The sequence below is a fragment of the Hylobates moloch genome, unplaced genomic scaffold, assembly GCF_009828535.3.
Source record: "Hylobates moloch isolate HMO894 unplaced genomic scaffold, HMol_V3 SCAFFOLD_10, whole genome shotgun sequence".
Lineage (NCBI taxonomy): Eukaryota > Metazoa > Chordata > Mammalia > Primates > Hylobatidae > Hylobates > Hylobates moloch.
Genome location: NW_026652285.1, coordinates 40587889 through 40601360, shown reverse-complemented (window position 1 = coordinate 40601360; position 13472 = coordinate 40587889). Strand labels below are relative to the sequence as shown.

The following is a 13472-nucleotide window of genomic DNA, read 5'->3' as shown; positions in this document are numbered from 1 at the left end:
TCTCACCAACGGTGTTAAAGCATTCCTACTTCTCCACATCCTCTCCAGCATCTGTTGTTTCCTGACTTTTTAATGATTACCATTCTAACTGGTGTGAGATTGTATCTCATTGTGGTTTGAGTTGCATTTCTCTCATGACCAGTGATGATCAGCTTTTTTTCGTATGTTTGTTGGCAGCATAAATGTCTTCTTTTGAGAAGTGTCTGTTCATATCCTTCACCCACTTTTTGATGGGGTTGTTTAGCTTTTTTCTTGTAAATTTATTTAAGTTCCTTATAGATTCTTGATGTTAGCCCTTTGTCAGATGGATACATTGCAAACTTTTTCTCCCATTCTGTAGGCTGCCTGTTCACTCTGATAAGTTTCTTTTGCTGTGAAAAAGCTCTTTAGTTTGATTAGATCCCATTTGTCAATTTTGTCTTTTGTTGCCATTGCTTTTAGTGTTTTAGTCATGAAGTCCTTGCGCATGCCTATGTCCTGAATGGTATTGCCTAGGTTTTCTTCTAGGGCTTTTTTGTTTTTGAGATGGAGTCTTGCTCTGTCGCCCAGGCTGGAGTGCAGTGGCGTGATCTTGGCTCACTGCAAGCTCCACCTCCCGAGTTCATGCCATTCTCCTGCCTCAGCCTCCCAAGTAGCTGAGACTACAGGTGCCCGCCACCACACCTGGATAATTTTTTTGTATTTTTAGTAGAGACAGGCTTTTACCGTATTAGCCAGGATGGTCTCGATCTCCTGACCTTGTGATCTGCCTGCCTTGGCCTCCCAAGGTGCTGGGATTACAGGTGTGAGCCACTGTGCATGGCCCTCTTCTAGAGCTTTTATGGTTTTAGGTCTTACCTTGAAGTCTTTAATCTATCTTGAGTTAATTTTTGTATAAGTTGTAAGGAAGGGATCCAGTTTCAATTTTCTGCATCTGGCTAGCCAGTTTTCTGAACACCATTTATAAAATAGGGAATCCTTTCCCCATTGCTTGTTTGTGCCAGGTTTGCTAAAGATCAGATGGTTGTAGATGTGTGATATTATTTCTGAGAACTCTGTTCTTTTCCATTGGTCTATATATCTGTTTTGGCACCAGTACCATGCTGTTTTGGTTACAGTGGCCTTATAGTATAGTTTGAAGTCAGGTAGCCTGATGCCTCCATCTTTGTTCTTTTTGCTTAGGATTGTCTTGGCTATGCAGGATCTTTTTTGGTTCCATCTGAAATTTAAAGTAGTTTTTTTTTTTTTAATTCTGTGAAGAAAGTCAGTGGTAGCTTGATGGGGATAGCATTGAATCTATAAATTACTTTGGGCAGTATGGCCATTTTCACAATATTGATTCTTCCTATTCATGAGCATGGAATGTTTTCCACTTGTTTGTGTCCTCTCTTATTTCCTTGAGCAGTGGTTTGTAGTTCTCCTTGAAGAGGTCCTTCACATCCTTTATGAGTTGTATTCCTAGTTATTTTATTCTCTTTGTAGCAATTGTGAATGGGAGTTCACTCATGATTTGGCTCTCTATTTTTAGTGTATAGGAATGCGTGTGATTTTTGCACATTGATTTTGTATCCTGAGACTTTTCTGAAGTTGCTTATCAGCTTAAGGAGATTTTGGGCTGAGACGATGGGGTTTTTTCTTTTTTTTTTTTTTGAGATGGAGTCTCACTCTGTTGCCCAGGCTGGAGTGCAGTGGCGTGATCTCTGCTCACTGCAAGCTCCGCCCCCCAGGTTCATGCCATTCTCCTGCCTCAGCCTCCTGAGTAGCTGGGACTACAGGCACCCACCACCATGCCTGGCTAATTTTTTTTTTGTATTTTTAGTAGAGACGGGGTTTCACAGTGTTCGCCAGGATGGTCTCAATCTCCTGACCTCATGATCTGCCCGCCTCGGCCTCCCAAAGTACTGGGATTACAGGCGTGAGCTACCGTCGTTTTCTAAATATACAATCATGTCATCTGCAAACAGAGACACTTCCTCTTTTCCTATATGAATAACCTTTATTTCTTTCCTTGTCTGATTGCCCTGGTCAGAACTTCCAATACTATGTTGAATAGGAGTGGTGAGAGAAGGCATCCTTGTCTTGTGCTGGTTTTCAAAGGGAATGCTTCCAGTTTTTGCCCATCGAGTATGATATTGGCTGTGGGTTTGTCATAAACAGCTCTTATTATTTTGAGATACGTTCCATCAATACCTAGTTTATTGAGAGTTTTTAGCATGGAGGGGTGTTGAATTTTATTGAAGAGCTTTTCTGCATCTATTGAAATAATCATGTGGTTTTTGTCATTGGTTCTGTTTATGTGATGGATTGCATTTATTGATTTGCATATGTTGAACCAGCCTTGCATCCCAGGGGTGAAGCTGACCTGATCGTGGTGGATACGCTTTTTGATGTGCTGCTGAATACAGTTTGCCAGTATTTTATTGAGGATTTTTGCATCAATGTTCATCAGGGATATTGGCCTGAAATTTCTTTTTTTGTTGTGTCTCTGCCAGGTTTTGGTATCATGATGATGCTGGCCTCATAAAATGAGTTAGGGAGGATTCCTTCTCTTTCTGTTGTTTGGAATACTTTCAGAAGGAATGGTACCAGCTCCTTTTTGTACCTCTGGTAGAATTCAACTGTGAATCTGTCTGGTCCTGGGCTTTTTTTGGTTGCTTGGCTATTAATTACTGCCTCAATTTCAGGTCTTTTATTGATCTTTTCAGAGATTTGATTTCTTCCTGGTTTAGTCTTGGGAGGGTGTATGTGTCCAGGAATTTATCTGTTTCTTTTAGATTTTCTAGTTTATTTGTGTAGAGGTGCTTATGGTATTCTCTGATGGTAGTTTCTATTTCTGTGGGATCGGTGGTGATCTCTCCTTTATAGTTTTTTATTGTGCCTATTTGATTCTTCTCTCCTTTCTTCTATATTAGTCTGGCTAGTGATCTATCTATTTTGTTAGTCTTTTTAAAAAACAGCTCCTGGATTCATTGACTTTTTGAAGGGTTTTCCTTCAGTTCTGCTCTGATCTTAGTTATTTCTTGTCTTCTGCTAGCTTTTGAATTTGTTTGCTGTTGCTTCTCTAGTTCTTTTAATAGTGATGTTAGGGTGTTGATTTTAGATTTTCCCACTTTCTCTTCTGGGTATTTCATGCTATAAATTTCCCTCTAAACATTGCTTTAGCTGTGTCCCAGAGATTCTGGTACATTTTCTTTGTTCTCATTGGTTTCAAAGAACTTCTGTATTTCTGCTTTAATTTCGTTATTTACCCAGTAGTCATTCAGGAGCAGGTTGTTCAGTTTCCATGTAGTTGTGCGGTTTTGAGTGAGTTTCTTAATCTTGAGTTCTAATTTGATTGCACTGTGGTCTGAGAGACAGTTTGTTATGATTTCCATTCGTTTGCATTTGCTGAGGAGTGTTTTACTTCCAATTATGTGGTCAATTTTATAATAAGTGTGATGAGGTGCTGAGAAGAATGTATATTCTGTTGATTTGGGGTGGAGAGTTCTGTAGATGTCTATTAGGTCTACTTGGTCCAGAGCTAAGTTCAAGTCCTGAATATCCTTAATTTTCTGTCTCGTCGATCTGTCTAATATTGACAGTGGGGTGTTAAAGTCTTCCACTATAATTGTGTGGGAGTCTAAGTCTCTTTGTAGGTCTCTAAGAACTTGCTTTATGAATCTGGGTGCTCCTGTATTGGGGCATATATATTTAGGATCATTAGCTGTTCTTGTTGCATTGATCCCTTTACCATTATGTAATGCCCTTCTTTGTCTCTTTTGATCTTTGTTGGTTTAAAGTCTGTTTAATCAGAGACTAAGATTGCAACCCCTACTTTTTTTTTTTTTTTTTTTTTTTTTTTTGAGACAGAGTCTTGCTCTGTTGCCCAGACTGGAGTGCAGTGGCGTGACCTTGGCTCACTACAAGCTCCGCCTCCTGGGTACATGCCATTCTCCCACCTCAGCCTCTGGAGTAGCTGGGACTACAGGGGCCTCTGACCATGCTTGGCTAATTTTGTTTTTGTATTTTTAGTAGAGACAGGGTTTCGCCACGTTAGCCAGGATGGCCTCGATCTCCTGATCTCGTGATCCACCTGCCTCGGTCTCCCAAAGTGTTGGGATTACTGGTGTGAACCACCATGCCCAGCCGCAACCCCTGCTTTTTTTTTGCTTTGCATTTGCTTGATAAATATTCCTCTATCCCTTTTTTTTGAGCCTATGTGTGTCTTTGCATGTCAGTTGGGTCTCCTGAATACAGCACACTGATGGGTCTTGACTCTATCCAATTTGCCAGTCAGTGTCTTTTAATTGGGGCATTTAGCCCATTTACATTTAAGATTAATATTGTTATGTGTGAATTTGATCCTGTCATTGTGATGCTGGCTGGTTATTTTGCCCAGTAGTTGAATCATTTGCTTCATAGTGTCGATGGTCTCTAGAATTTGGTACGTTTTTACAGCGGCTGGTACTGGTTGTTCCTTTCCATGTTTAGTGCTTCCTTCAGGAGCTTTTGTAAGGCAGGCCCAGTGGTGACAAAATCTCTCAGCATATGCTTGTCTGCAAAAGATTTTATTTCTCCTTCGCTTTTGAAGCTTAGTTTGGCTGAATAGGAAATTCTGGTTTGAAAATTCTTTCCTTTAAGAATGTTGAATATTGGCCCGTACTCTCTTCTGGCTTGTAGGGTTTCTGCTGTGAAATCCGCTGTTAGTCTGATGGGCTTCCCTTTGTAGGTAACATGACCTTTCTCTCTGGCTGCCCTTAATATTTTTTCCTTCATTTCAACCTTGGTGAATCTAACAATTATATGTCTTAGGGTTGCTCTTCTTGAGGATTATCTTTGTGGTGTTCTCTGTATTTCCTGAATTTGAATGTTGCCCTCTCTTGTTAGGTTGGGGAAGTTCTTCTGGATACTATCCTGAAGAGTGTTTTCCAATCTGGTTCCATTCTCCCCTTCACTATCAGGTACACCAATCAAACGTAGGTTTAGTCTTTTCACATAGTCCCATATTTCTTGGAGGCTTTGTTCATTTCTTTTCATTCTTTTTTCTCTAATCTTGTCTTCACACTTTATTTCATTAAGTTGGTCTTCATTCTCTCATATCCCTTCTTCCACTTGATTGATTTGGCTATCGATACTTGTTTATGCTTCATGAAGTTCTCGTGCTGTGTTTTTCAGCTCCATCAGGTCATTTATGTTCTTTTCTAAACTGGTTATTCTAGTGAGCAATTCCTCCAATATTTTTTCAAGGTTCTTAGCTTCCTTGCATTGGACATGCTCCTTTAGCTTGAAGAAGTTTGAAGCCTACTTCTGTAAATTTGTCAAACTCATTCTCCATCCAGTTTTGCTCCCTTGCTGATGAGGAGTTGTGATCCTTTGGAGGAGAAGAGGTGTTCTGGTTTTCGGAATTTTCAGTCTTTTTGCGCTGGTTTTTCCTCATCTTCGTGGATTTATCTACCTTTGGTCTTTGCTGTTGTTGACCTTTGGATGGGGTTTTTGTGTGGATGTTCTTTTTGTTGATGTTGATGCTATTCCTTTCTGTTTGTTAGTTTTCCTTCTAACAGTCAGGCCCCTCTGCTGCAGGTCTGCTGGGGTTTGCTGGAGGGTCCACTCCATACCCTGTTTGCCTAGGTATCACCAGCGGAGGCTGCAGAACAGTAAAGATTGCTGCCTGTTCCTTCCTCTGGTAGCTTCATCCCAGAGTGGCACCCTCCAGATGCCAGCTGGAGCTCTCCTGCATGAGGTGTCTGTTGATCCCTTCTGGGAGGTATCTCCCAGTCAGCAGGCATGGGGGTCAGGCACCCACTTGAGGAGGCAGTCTGTCCTTTAGCAGAGCTCAAGTGCTGTGTGCTGGGAGATCTGCTGCTCTCTTCAGAGTGGCAGACGGGGACATTTAAGTCCGCTGAAGCTGCGCCCACAGCTGCCCCTTCCCCCAGGTGCTCCTGTCCCAAGGAGATGGGAGTTTTATCTATAAGCCCCTGACTGGGGCTGCTGCCTTTCTTTCAGAGATGCCCTGCCCAGAGAGGAGGAATCTGGAGAGGCAGTCTGGCTACAGCGGCTTTGCCAAGCTACATTGGACTCCACCCAGTTCAAACTTCTCAGCTGCTTTATACTGTGAGGGGGAAATCTGCCTACTCCAAGCCTCAGTAATGGCGGACAACCCTCTCCCCACCAAGCTGGAGCGCCCCAGGTCAACCTCACTGCTGTGCTGGCAGTGAGAATTTCAAGCCAGTGGATCTTAGCTTGCTGGACTCCATGGGGGTGGGATCCACTGAGCTAGACCACTTGGCTCCCTGGCTTCAGCCCCCTTTCCAGGGCAGTGAACGGTTTGGTCTCATTGGCGTTCCAGGTGCCACTGGGGTATGGAAAAAAACTACTGGAGCTAGCTCGGTGTCTGCCCAAATGGCTGCCCAGTTCTGTGCTTGAAACCCAGGGCCCTGGTGGTGAAGGCACCCAAGGGAATCTCCTGGTCTGCCAGTTGCGAAGGCCATGGGAAAAGCGTAGTATCTGGGCTGGAGTGCACCATTCTTTACGACACAGTCCTTCATGGCTTCCCTTGGCTAGGGGAGTTCCCCAACCCCTTGCACTTCCTAGGTGAGGCGACACCCCAGCCTGCCTTGGCTTGCCCTCCATGTGCTGCACCCACTGTCTAACCAGTCCCAATGAAATGATTTGGGTACCTCAGTTGGAAACGCAGAAATAACTCGCCTTCTGCATTGATCTTGCTGGGAGTTGCAGACCGGAGCTGTTCCTATTTGGCCATCTTGCCAGCCACTCGTGTTTTCAAATGAACTTTGAATTAGTTTTTGTAGAATTAACAGTTTTCCTTTTATTTACCTGTTCTAGGACCATTGCAAGACAACCTATTTATTAAAGAAATGAACCAAGCATTAAAAAAAGACAGACTAGATAATGGTTATATGCTTTTTATTTGAGACATTTGAATACCCAAGCTCACATATAACTGATTTCCTAAATATCCTTTAGTTTTATGTTGCTTTTCTAATTGATTTGTTAGTTTTCCTTATAGTCAAATGCTTAATACAATCATAAATGGAACCAAAAATATAGTAAACGTTTCTTTTTCTGATGTATGTAAAAAAGATACAGGAAAATTCTGAAATCAGATCACTATAAGCTAGTAAAACAGGTGAATTATTTGATTAGAAATGGACTCTTCCTTCATAGGTTACACAAATCCTTATGTAGTCACTGAAAATTCTTACTCAGAATTAATACCTGTCCAGAGGGAAGCAGCCTGTTATAAAAGCTTTTTGTTAATATATTTTTTAAGGCAGGAAAACAATCATTATTTCCAAACACACTTTGTTTGTCTAATTCTAGGAGAGAATCACCAATTTCTTCAAGGTCCAAAATGATCAGAACAAGAATGACGACAGTGTTAACCAAACGATGCCTCCAACTCCTTTTAATGATTGTGCCTTGGTACACATTTCCTCAAAGATGATGGCCATCCATTTCCCACAATCTTTTTGTTTTTGTTTTCTCCCAGTGTGGTACTCACAGAGTATGGAAGGGACATAAGGTTTAGAGAACATAGGAAGCAATTTGCTTCCATCAATGACCAGAATGATGGATTGACATAAATCAGCACAAAAAGATAAGAGTAATTCTATTCAAGTCCCTTAATGTTTTGCCAATTAAATTTTTTTTTTTTTTTTTTTTTTGAAACAACAACAGTGTAATCTTTAACAGGGATGTTAAAGGTAAGAAGTCAGGAAGATAAACCAAAATGATTGAATATGATAAAGAATTTTGCATGGCGATTAAAATAGAAAACCTATAAATGTAGAAAAAGCAGGTCTGGACTTATCAAAGAAACAATATAGTTTGGAGAAGGCATGAAATAAGTTCTCTTCATGTTCACTGCTGGTCACATCCATAACAGAGAGTGATGTGGAGAGCTTTGGGAAGGGTTCACGTTGAGTTACATCAATGGTCAACAATGGAGCAACAAGACGCCGTAGAGGATGCCACCCTGCAAGGGAAAGGAGGCTGAAGCACAACTGGTAATAGCCTTCAGATAGTTAACGGATATGCAAATAAAGCTCTGATTAATTGTATTTTCACTTATTATATATCATCTTTGGACCTTTCTAAAAGTGGGACACTAGAAAAGATACACTGAAACTCCAAAAGAATACTTCAGCTCGAGTTGAATGGAATTCAAGATGTTGTGGAGGGTTCAGTGGGTTGGTTATACCAGAGAATGCTGTAGAATTTCCATGCCTGAAGAACTGTGAGAGGAGTACAGATTTTTTCACCAGGGAAGTTACTGGCATGGTTTGAGAGATAGAAGGAATTGATTAAGAAATGTCTCAAAGTTTCTTCCACTTAACCTGGCTCTGAGACTCTGGGTCTTTGGAAATGAGAAAATACCCAGGGAAGAGAAAACGAACAATTTAAGAAGCAGGAAATGACTCTAGATCAGTATTTCTCAATTATAGCCATTTAAGACATTTTCTTCCTAATCATCTCTCCCTTGCACCATCACCATGAAATTTTAATACCACATAAATACTTTGTATCTGTTTATGTACTTGTGGTCCTTTGGAGGGTCATAACACACCGTACTATCTGACAATTAGGGAGTGTGTGCTCTCTATAAATAAACTATGGGTCCAAATGGGAGGTCATTGAAGACGGGAGAAAAAATAAAAGCGTTGCATATTTCACCTCTGGCTACAGGGAGCATACAAATCCTCACTTGCCCACGCACTCACGTATTGCCTGCACATGGAAACTTCCTTCTTCCCCTCCCTCCTGTTATATGGAAAGGGATGAATGCTTTGCTAGTGCTATATCATCTGACTGCAATGGTTATAATATTTTGGGGATCCTGGGCCTCCTTGAGAATATTAAGAGATGAACGTATGTATGCACAGCCTCACACTCTATGAATGTATGTGTCCTGAATTTCAGAGCTTAATAATGAATTATGGAACTTGATAATGATCGGATCAGGCAGACAACACCTGATCAGTCCTAATATCAGAAAAGAGACAAGTAGACATTATGTGGTTCCCAAGGTGAGGCAGTAGTGAGGAAACAACATCACACGTGTAGCAGTCTTGGGAAAAAAAATGTAACCTATATCTCGTAATGAGGAAACAATCGGTAAAAAAGTCTAGATTGTGGGACCTTCCACAAACTTGCCTGAACTCTTTAATGTCAGTGTCATGAAAGACACACCACACACACTGCACATCATACACAAACACCACCCCACCACCCATCACTCAGACACACACAAAAGGGCAACTCTAATCAATTCAAGGAAACAAAAGAGAATGACAACTACATATAACGTATAATTCTTGATTGAATCCTGGATTTTAAAATAAACAGCTATAAAGGATATTTTGGGGACAACTGGAGAATTTTGAATATAGATCATATATTAGATTTATGCAGTATCAGTGTTCAGTTTCATGGGTGTGAAAATATTGCCGATTTATAGGACAATGCTCTTATTAAAAGAAAGAATATGATGAAGTATTTTACATTTTCATGATGTCTGCAACTTATTTTCAGAAGGTTCAAGAATAAGAATGTGGATTTACAGTGAGAAAGAAAATGTGAGGCAGGTGCGGTGGTACATGCCATAGTCCTGGCTACTCAGGAGACTAAGGTTGAAGATCACTTGGGGCAAGGGGTTCAAGGCCAGCTTGGGTAAAATAGGGAGAGAGCCCTTCTCTTAGAAAAAAAAAAGGAAGAAAAGAAAACGAGGCAAAATATTAACAACTGATGCACTAAAGGACGTAAGGGTACTCACTATAATCTTTCAACTTTGAAACTTTTACTTTAAAATTTCCCAAAATTAAAACGAAAGTAGAAAAAGAAGGAGAGTAGGACAGGTTAGGAAGAAGAAGGAGGGTTGTCAGTCTCTGACCCAGAGGGCTGAAGCTCCATTTATAACAGAGATGAACAGTTAGATGCAGTCAAGCCAAGGAGATAAAAATTGACTGCAAAGATTTTCTTCAGAATGTGCCAAAGTTCTGTGGGAACAGGAACATTCTGTAATTAAAAAAAAAAAAAAGAGTAGTTTGCCAGAATTTACCCTAGAAGAGTTCATTAGTGCAATTAACAATATAAGCAGGAGGAAATTCTTCCAAGAAGCTTAAAAAGATTTGGACTTTTAAATTGAGTGGAAATTTCATATGCACAGTTGATAAAAAATAACCTTCAAAAGAATGAATAACAAAGGTCTCCAGATTCCAGCCTCCTGCTCGATTATGCATTGCTGAAATGCAAGAACATATTCAACTTTTTAATGCAAAAATCCTGTGGCGTTCCATGGTGCACAGCTACAGAGTTCCTCCGGGGCATGGGTTCCGTAGTCACCTCTCTGTCCCACTGTGCTGCATTCCCATCTGGTCACTGTGTATTGCAGAGGCTGGGACTTAGGGGGTCTTGTTTCTGTTCTCTGGATCTCTATGATGGTCACATATTCTTTTGGCCAAAAGAGATGTAGGGAAAAAACTTTGCCTATCTTGTCCTCTCAAAGTTACTTAGGAAGGGGGAAAAAAGTATGTTTACTGTTGACCAGGGCACAGCAACATGGTGAGGTAGCAGCAATTGGATTCCATGAGATGACCTTTATGAGACACAAAGCAAGGTTCAGGCTGCTTGGTTAGGTCAACAGAGAATGCCACTGTACCCATAGAGACAGCCCTTTCTTAGCTTGGACAAAGATTTCATGATTCTAGGCTTTTGTGGCAGCCACAGATGGCTTTAACACATTATGTATGATAAAACAAAATCAGAGTCATTTAGTTATTCTTTAATCATTATTACATTAAAATACACTAATACATTCTTATCTACTTCCCTCCACCAACAAATACTTTGCTAAGTTAAAAGGATCACCGGAAGTATTATGACCCCCTCGTCACAGGTGGTCAGAACCACCACAGTTTTGTGAATGAATCAGAGAAGGCAACATTTCATCAACGAAAACTCATTTAGGTTTCAAAAGGCAGGATGTAGTACAGAATGCATTATTCTGACTGTCTTCTGGAATAGAAAAATTGGAAAGGATGAAAGAAGGAAGTTAGCTCCAGCTCCACTGTTACCTTGGCAACCGTGGCACAATCACAGGGGCAGAGATTAATTTTGTGCCGTAACATAACATGGCAGAGGAGTGGGGAGGGTGGAGTGGGGAGAGAATGACGGCTGGGTTTAAATGCTCAGAAGGCTAGCGGGGAGGGTTACAAGTCAGCCGTCTGGGTGTTAAATCTACACGTACCAAACAACCAATTGTACTTTTTTCACTGAAATGTTAGTATTACGTAGAGACAGCCAGGACTCCCTGTCTTTAATAAAGAACAAACACTGCAGTAATCATGCCCAAGGCTCCTGCTGATCATTCTGAGTCATTTAGGACTTTTATGTCTCTCTTCTGGGAAACAGGAAAGAATATCTTCCACTGAAGAGACAAGGAATGATGGTGGTTATAAAAAATACATTCTGATCAGGTGAACTGGTAACTTGTCAGCTTTACGCTAGTAACCAGTCTCTTCCCTGCAGTTAGAATGTGAAGACCCTGTTTGGGGCAGAGATAAGCCACCCCATGGAGTGTCCCTGATAAAACTACTTATTAGGGAAATGCTATGGATGCCTCGGCAGGGAGAGTAGGGAGGTGCAGGGGATGAGGGGTTCAGACCTCTCAGAGCTCCACGGCCCTGCACAGTGTTAAACCACAGATCAGAGCAGGAGCTTTTAGAGACCTGAAAGGAAGGCTTATTGCATAAAAACTTGCTGCACATCCAGAGGTCCAAAATTCACCCGGCACTTAGAAAACCAGTCACAGAGAAGTCGGCCAGCTGACAAGACAGATAAGTGGAAAAATACAAACACGCATCTCAGTCTCAAAACCTGAATTCCAGTAAAGCTTAGGCGGCAGGTCACAGGCAGAACTGTGCCATGTGTGGAAGTGCAGAGGCTTCCTCGTGGACAATTCCCCAGCCAGAACGGTCAAGGGGCTGCTCCTTCTTTCACGTTGTGGTCTGCCTCATCCACAGGTCTGGGCTAGCAGCACTCAGAAGGTTAAGAGCACACAAAGTGAGTGGGGGAATGTCTCTCAGGAGTCACTGCTTGCCTCCACCTCTGCTGTTCCTGGGAGTAGGTGTGTCATTTCAGCCAGGGTGGTCCACCTCCTGCCCGTTCAGGGCGCCAGGAGGAAACAGCTTTCCTTTCTTCCAAAGGGTGAGGTGGAGCATTAGTGACACATCCTGCTCGTCATTTCTTTCTGGAAAGCAAGGGGAAAAGGATGGTTAGGAGAAACTACAAGCAGAGCAACGATGTGATGAAGGATCCTGAAAATGCTCTTGGAACCTCGAGAGCCTGTAAATGCAAGCTTGCGAGCATGGTCCATGAATAAGGCTTAGCATGAGGGCATGTTCCATTTGTTCTGCAGAATTTTTTTTTCCATTAAGGCACTGTTTAAAAATTTGACTCATGTATCAAAATTCAGGTTGCTTGCTTTTCCTGAGAAATTGCAAGATCTGGAGCTTCTGAACAACTGGAGTTGAAGAACGGCTGTCCTCTTTAGCAGGAGAATTTGCTCTCCAGTTTGCCCCAGTCCCTGCCACTCCCACCTGACTTCCCAACAGGAGCCATGTAGTGCTTATGAACTGATACAGTAATTGGATTTGGACTGCTAGTTTTCTTTGAGTAGGGAGAGATTTCTTTGAAGTTTCAATCAAAGATGGAAAAATAAAGGATAAGTGGGTATAAGTCAAGAAAAGCAGGAAGGAGGACATTTTTAAAAATAGAAATGAATAATACACCAAAGTGTCTGACATGCATCACCTGCCTGGCTCTTGTGGGTATTTATAGATCCCGAATGAGCCATCCTTTCTCTACCCCTGGGGCTCTGCACAGGTTGAGTCCCATGCCTATGGTCTGCTGCTACCACATCCTGCGCCTGCCCCTCTTCATTTGGCAAATTGCCATTCATTTTTCCACCTCAGGTAAGGTGACTTCTACCTGCTGGGAGACCTTCCCGCACTCCTGCCCCACTCGCTGTGGAGGTAGCCACTCTCTCCTCCTGTGCACACACTGATTCTTACATGCAGTGTATGAATTTGTACATCTCTGTCTGTGTGTGTGTACTGGGGCTCTGGGCATGTCTGTTGGCCCTGCAAGACTGAGAGCTACTAAGTGCCAGGAAAAAGAAGCACTCATTGAATCACCCCATGCGCTTTCATCTTTGTATCCCCTGCCCCTGGCACTGTGCGAGGGTAGTGGCTCCCCTTTCATCTCCAAGGATGGTCTGAGGAGCAGGCTAGTAATGAGCCCTGTGCCATTTAGCATCTTGAGAAGACAAGTTTAATATCACTTTAGTTAGATGAATGATCTTCCAAGTTCCACCTGCTGCAGAGCTGACTGCAGCTACTACATCTCTTGCATGCTGACCAGGACTGCCACACCTTATATAATAGGAAACGTCGAGAAAAAGGAGCCTGAGTGTGGGAGTGCCCAGGTGTTCAGAG

General features: G+C 42.0%; 1 protein-coding gene across 2 annotated transcripts in view; it reads right to left on the bottom strand.

Moving 5' to 3' along the window:
- Nucleotides 1–10738: 10738 nt before the first annotated feature.
- The window catches only part of MOB3B (MOB kinase activator 3B), a 201697-nt gene continuing 198963 nt past the window's right edge, over nt 10739–13472 (bottom strand). For both annotated transcript variants that reach the window (XM_032164218.2, XM_058445218.1), the window contains exon 4: nt 10739–12226. In XM_032164218.2, the coding sequence (XP_032020109.1) occupies nt 12197–12226 (30 nt within the window). In that variant the 3' untranslated portion in view covers nt 10739–12196. The remainder of the gene's footprint in view (nt 12227–13472) is intronic.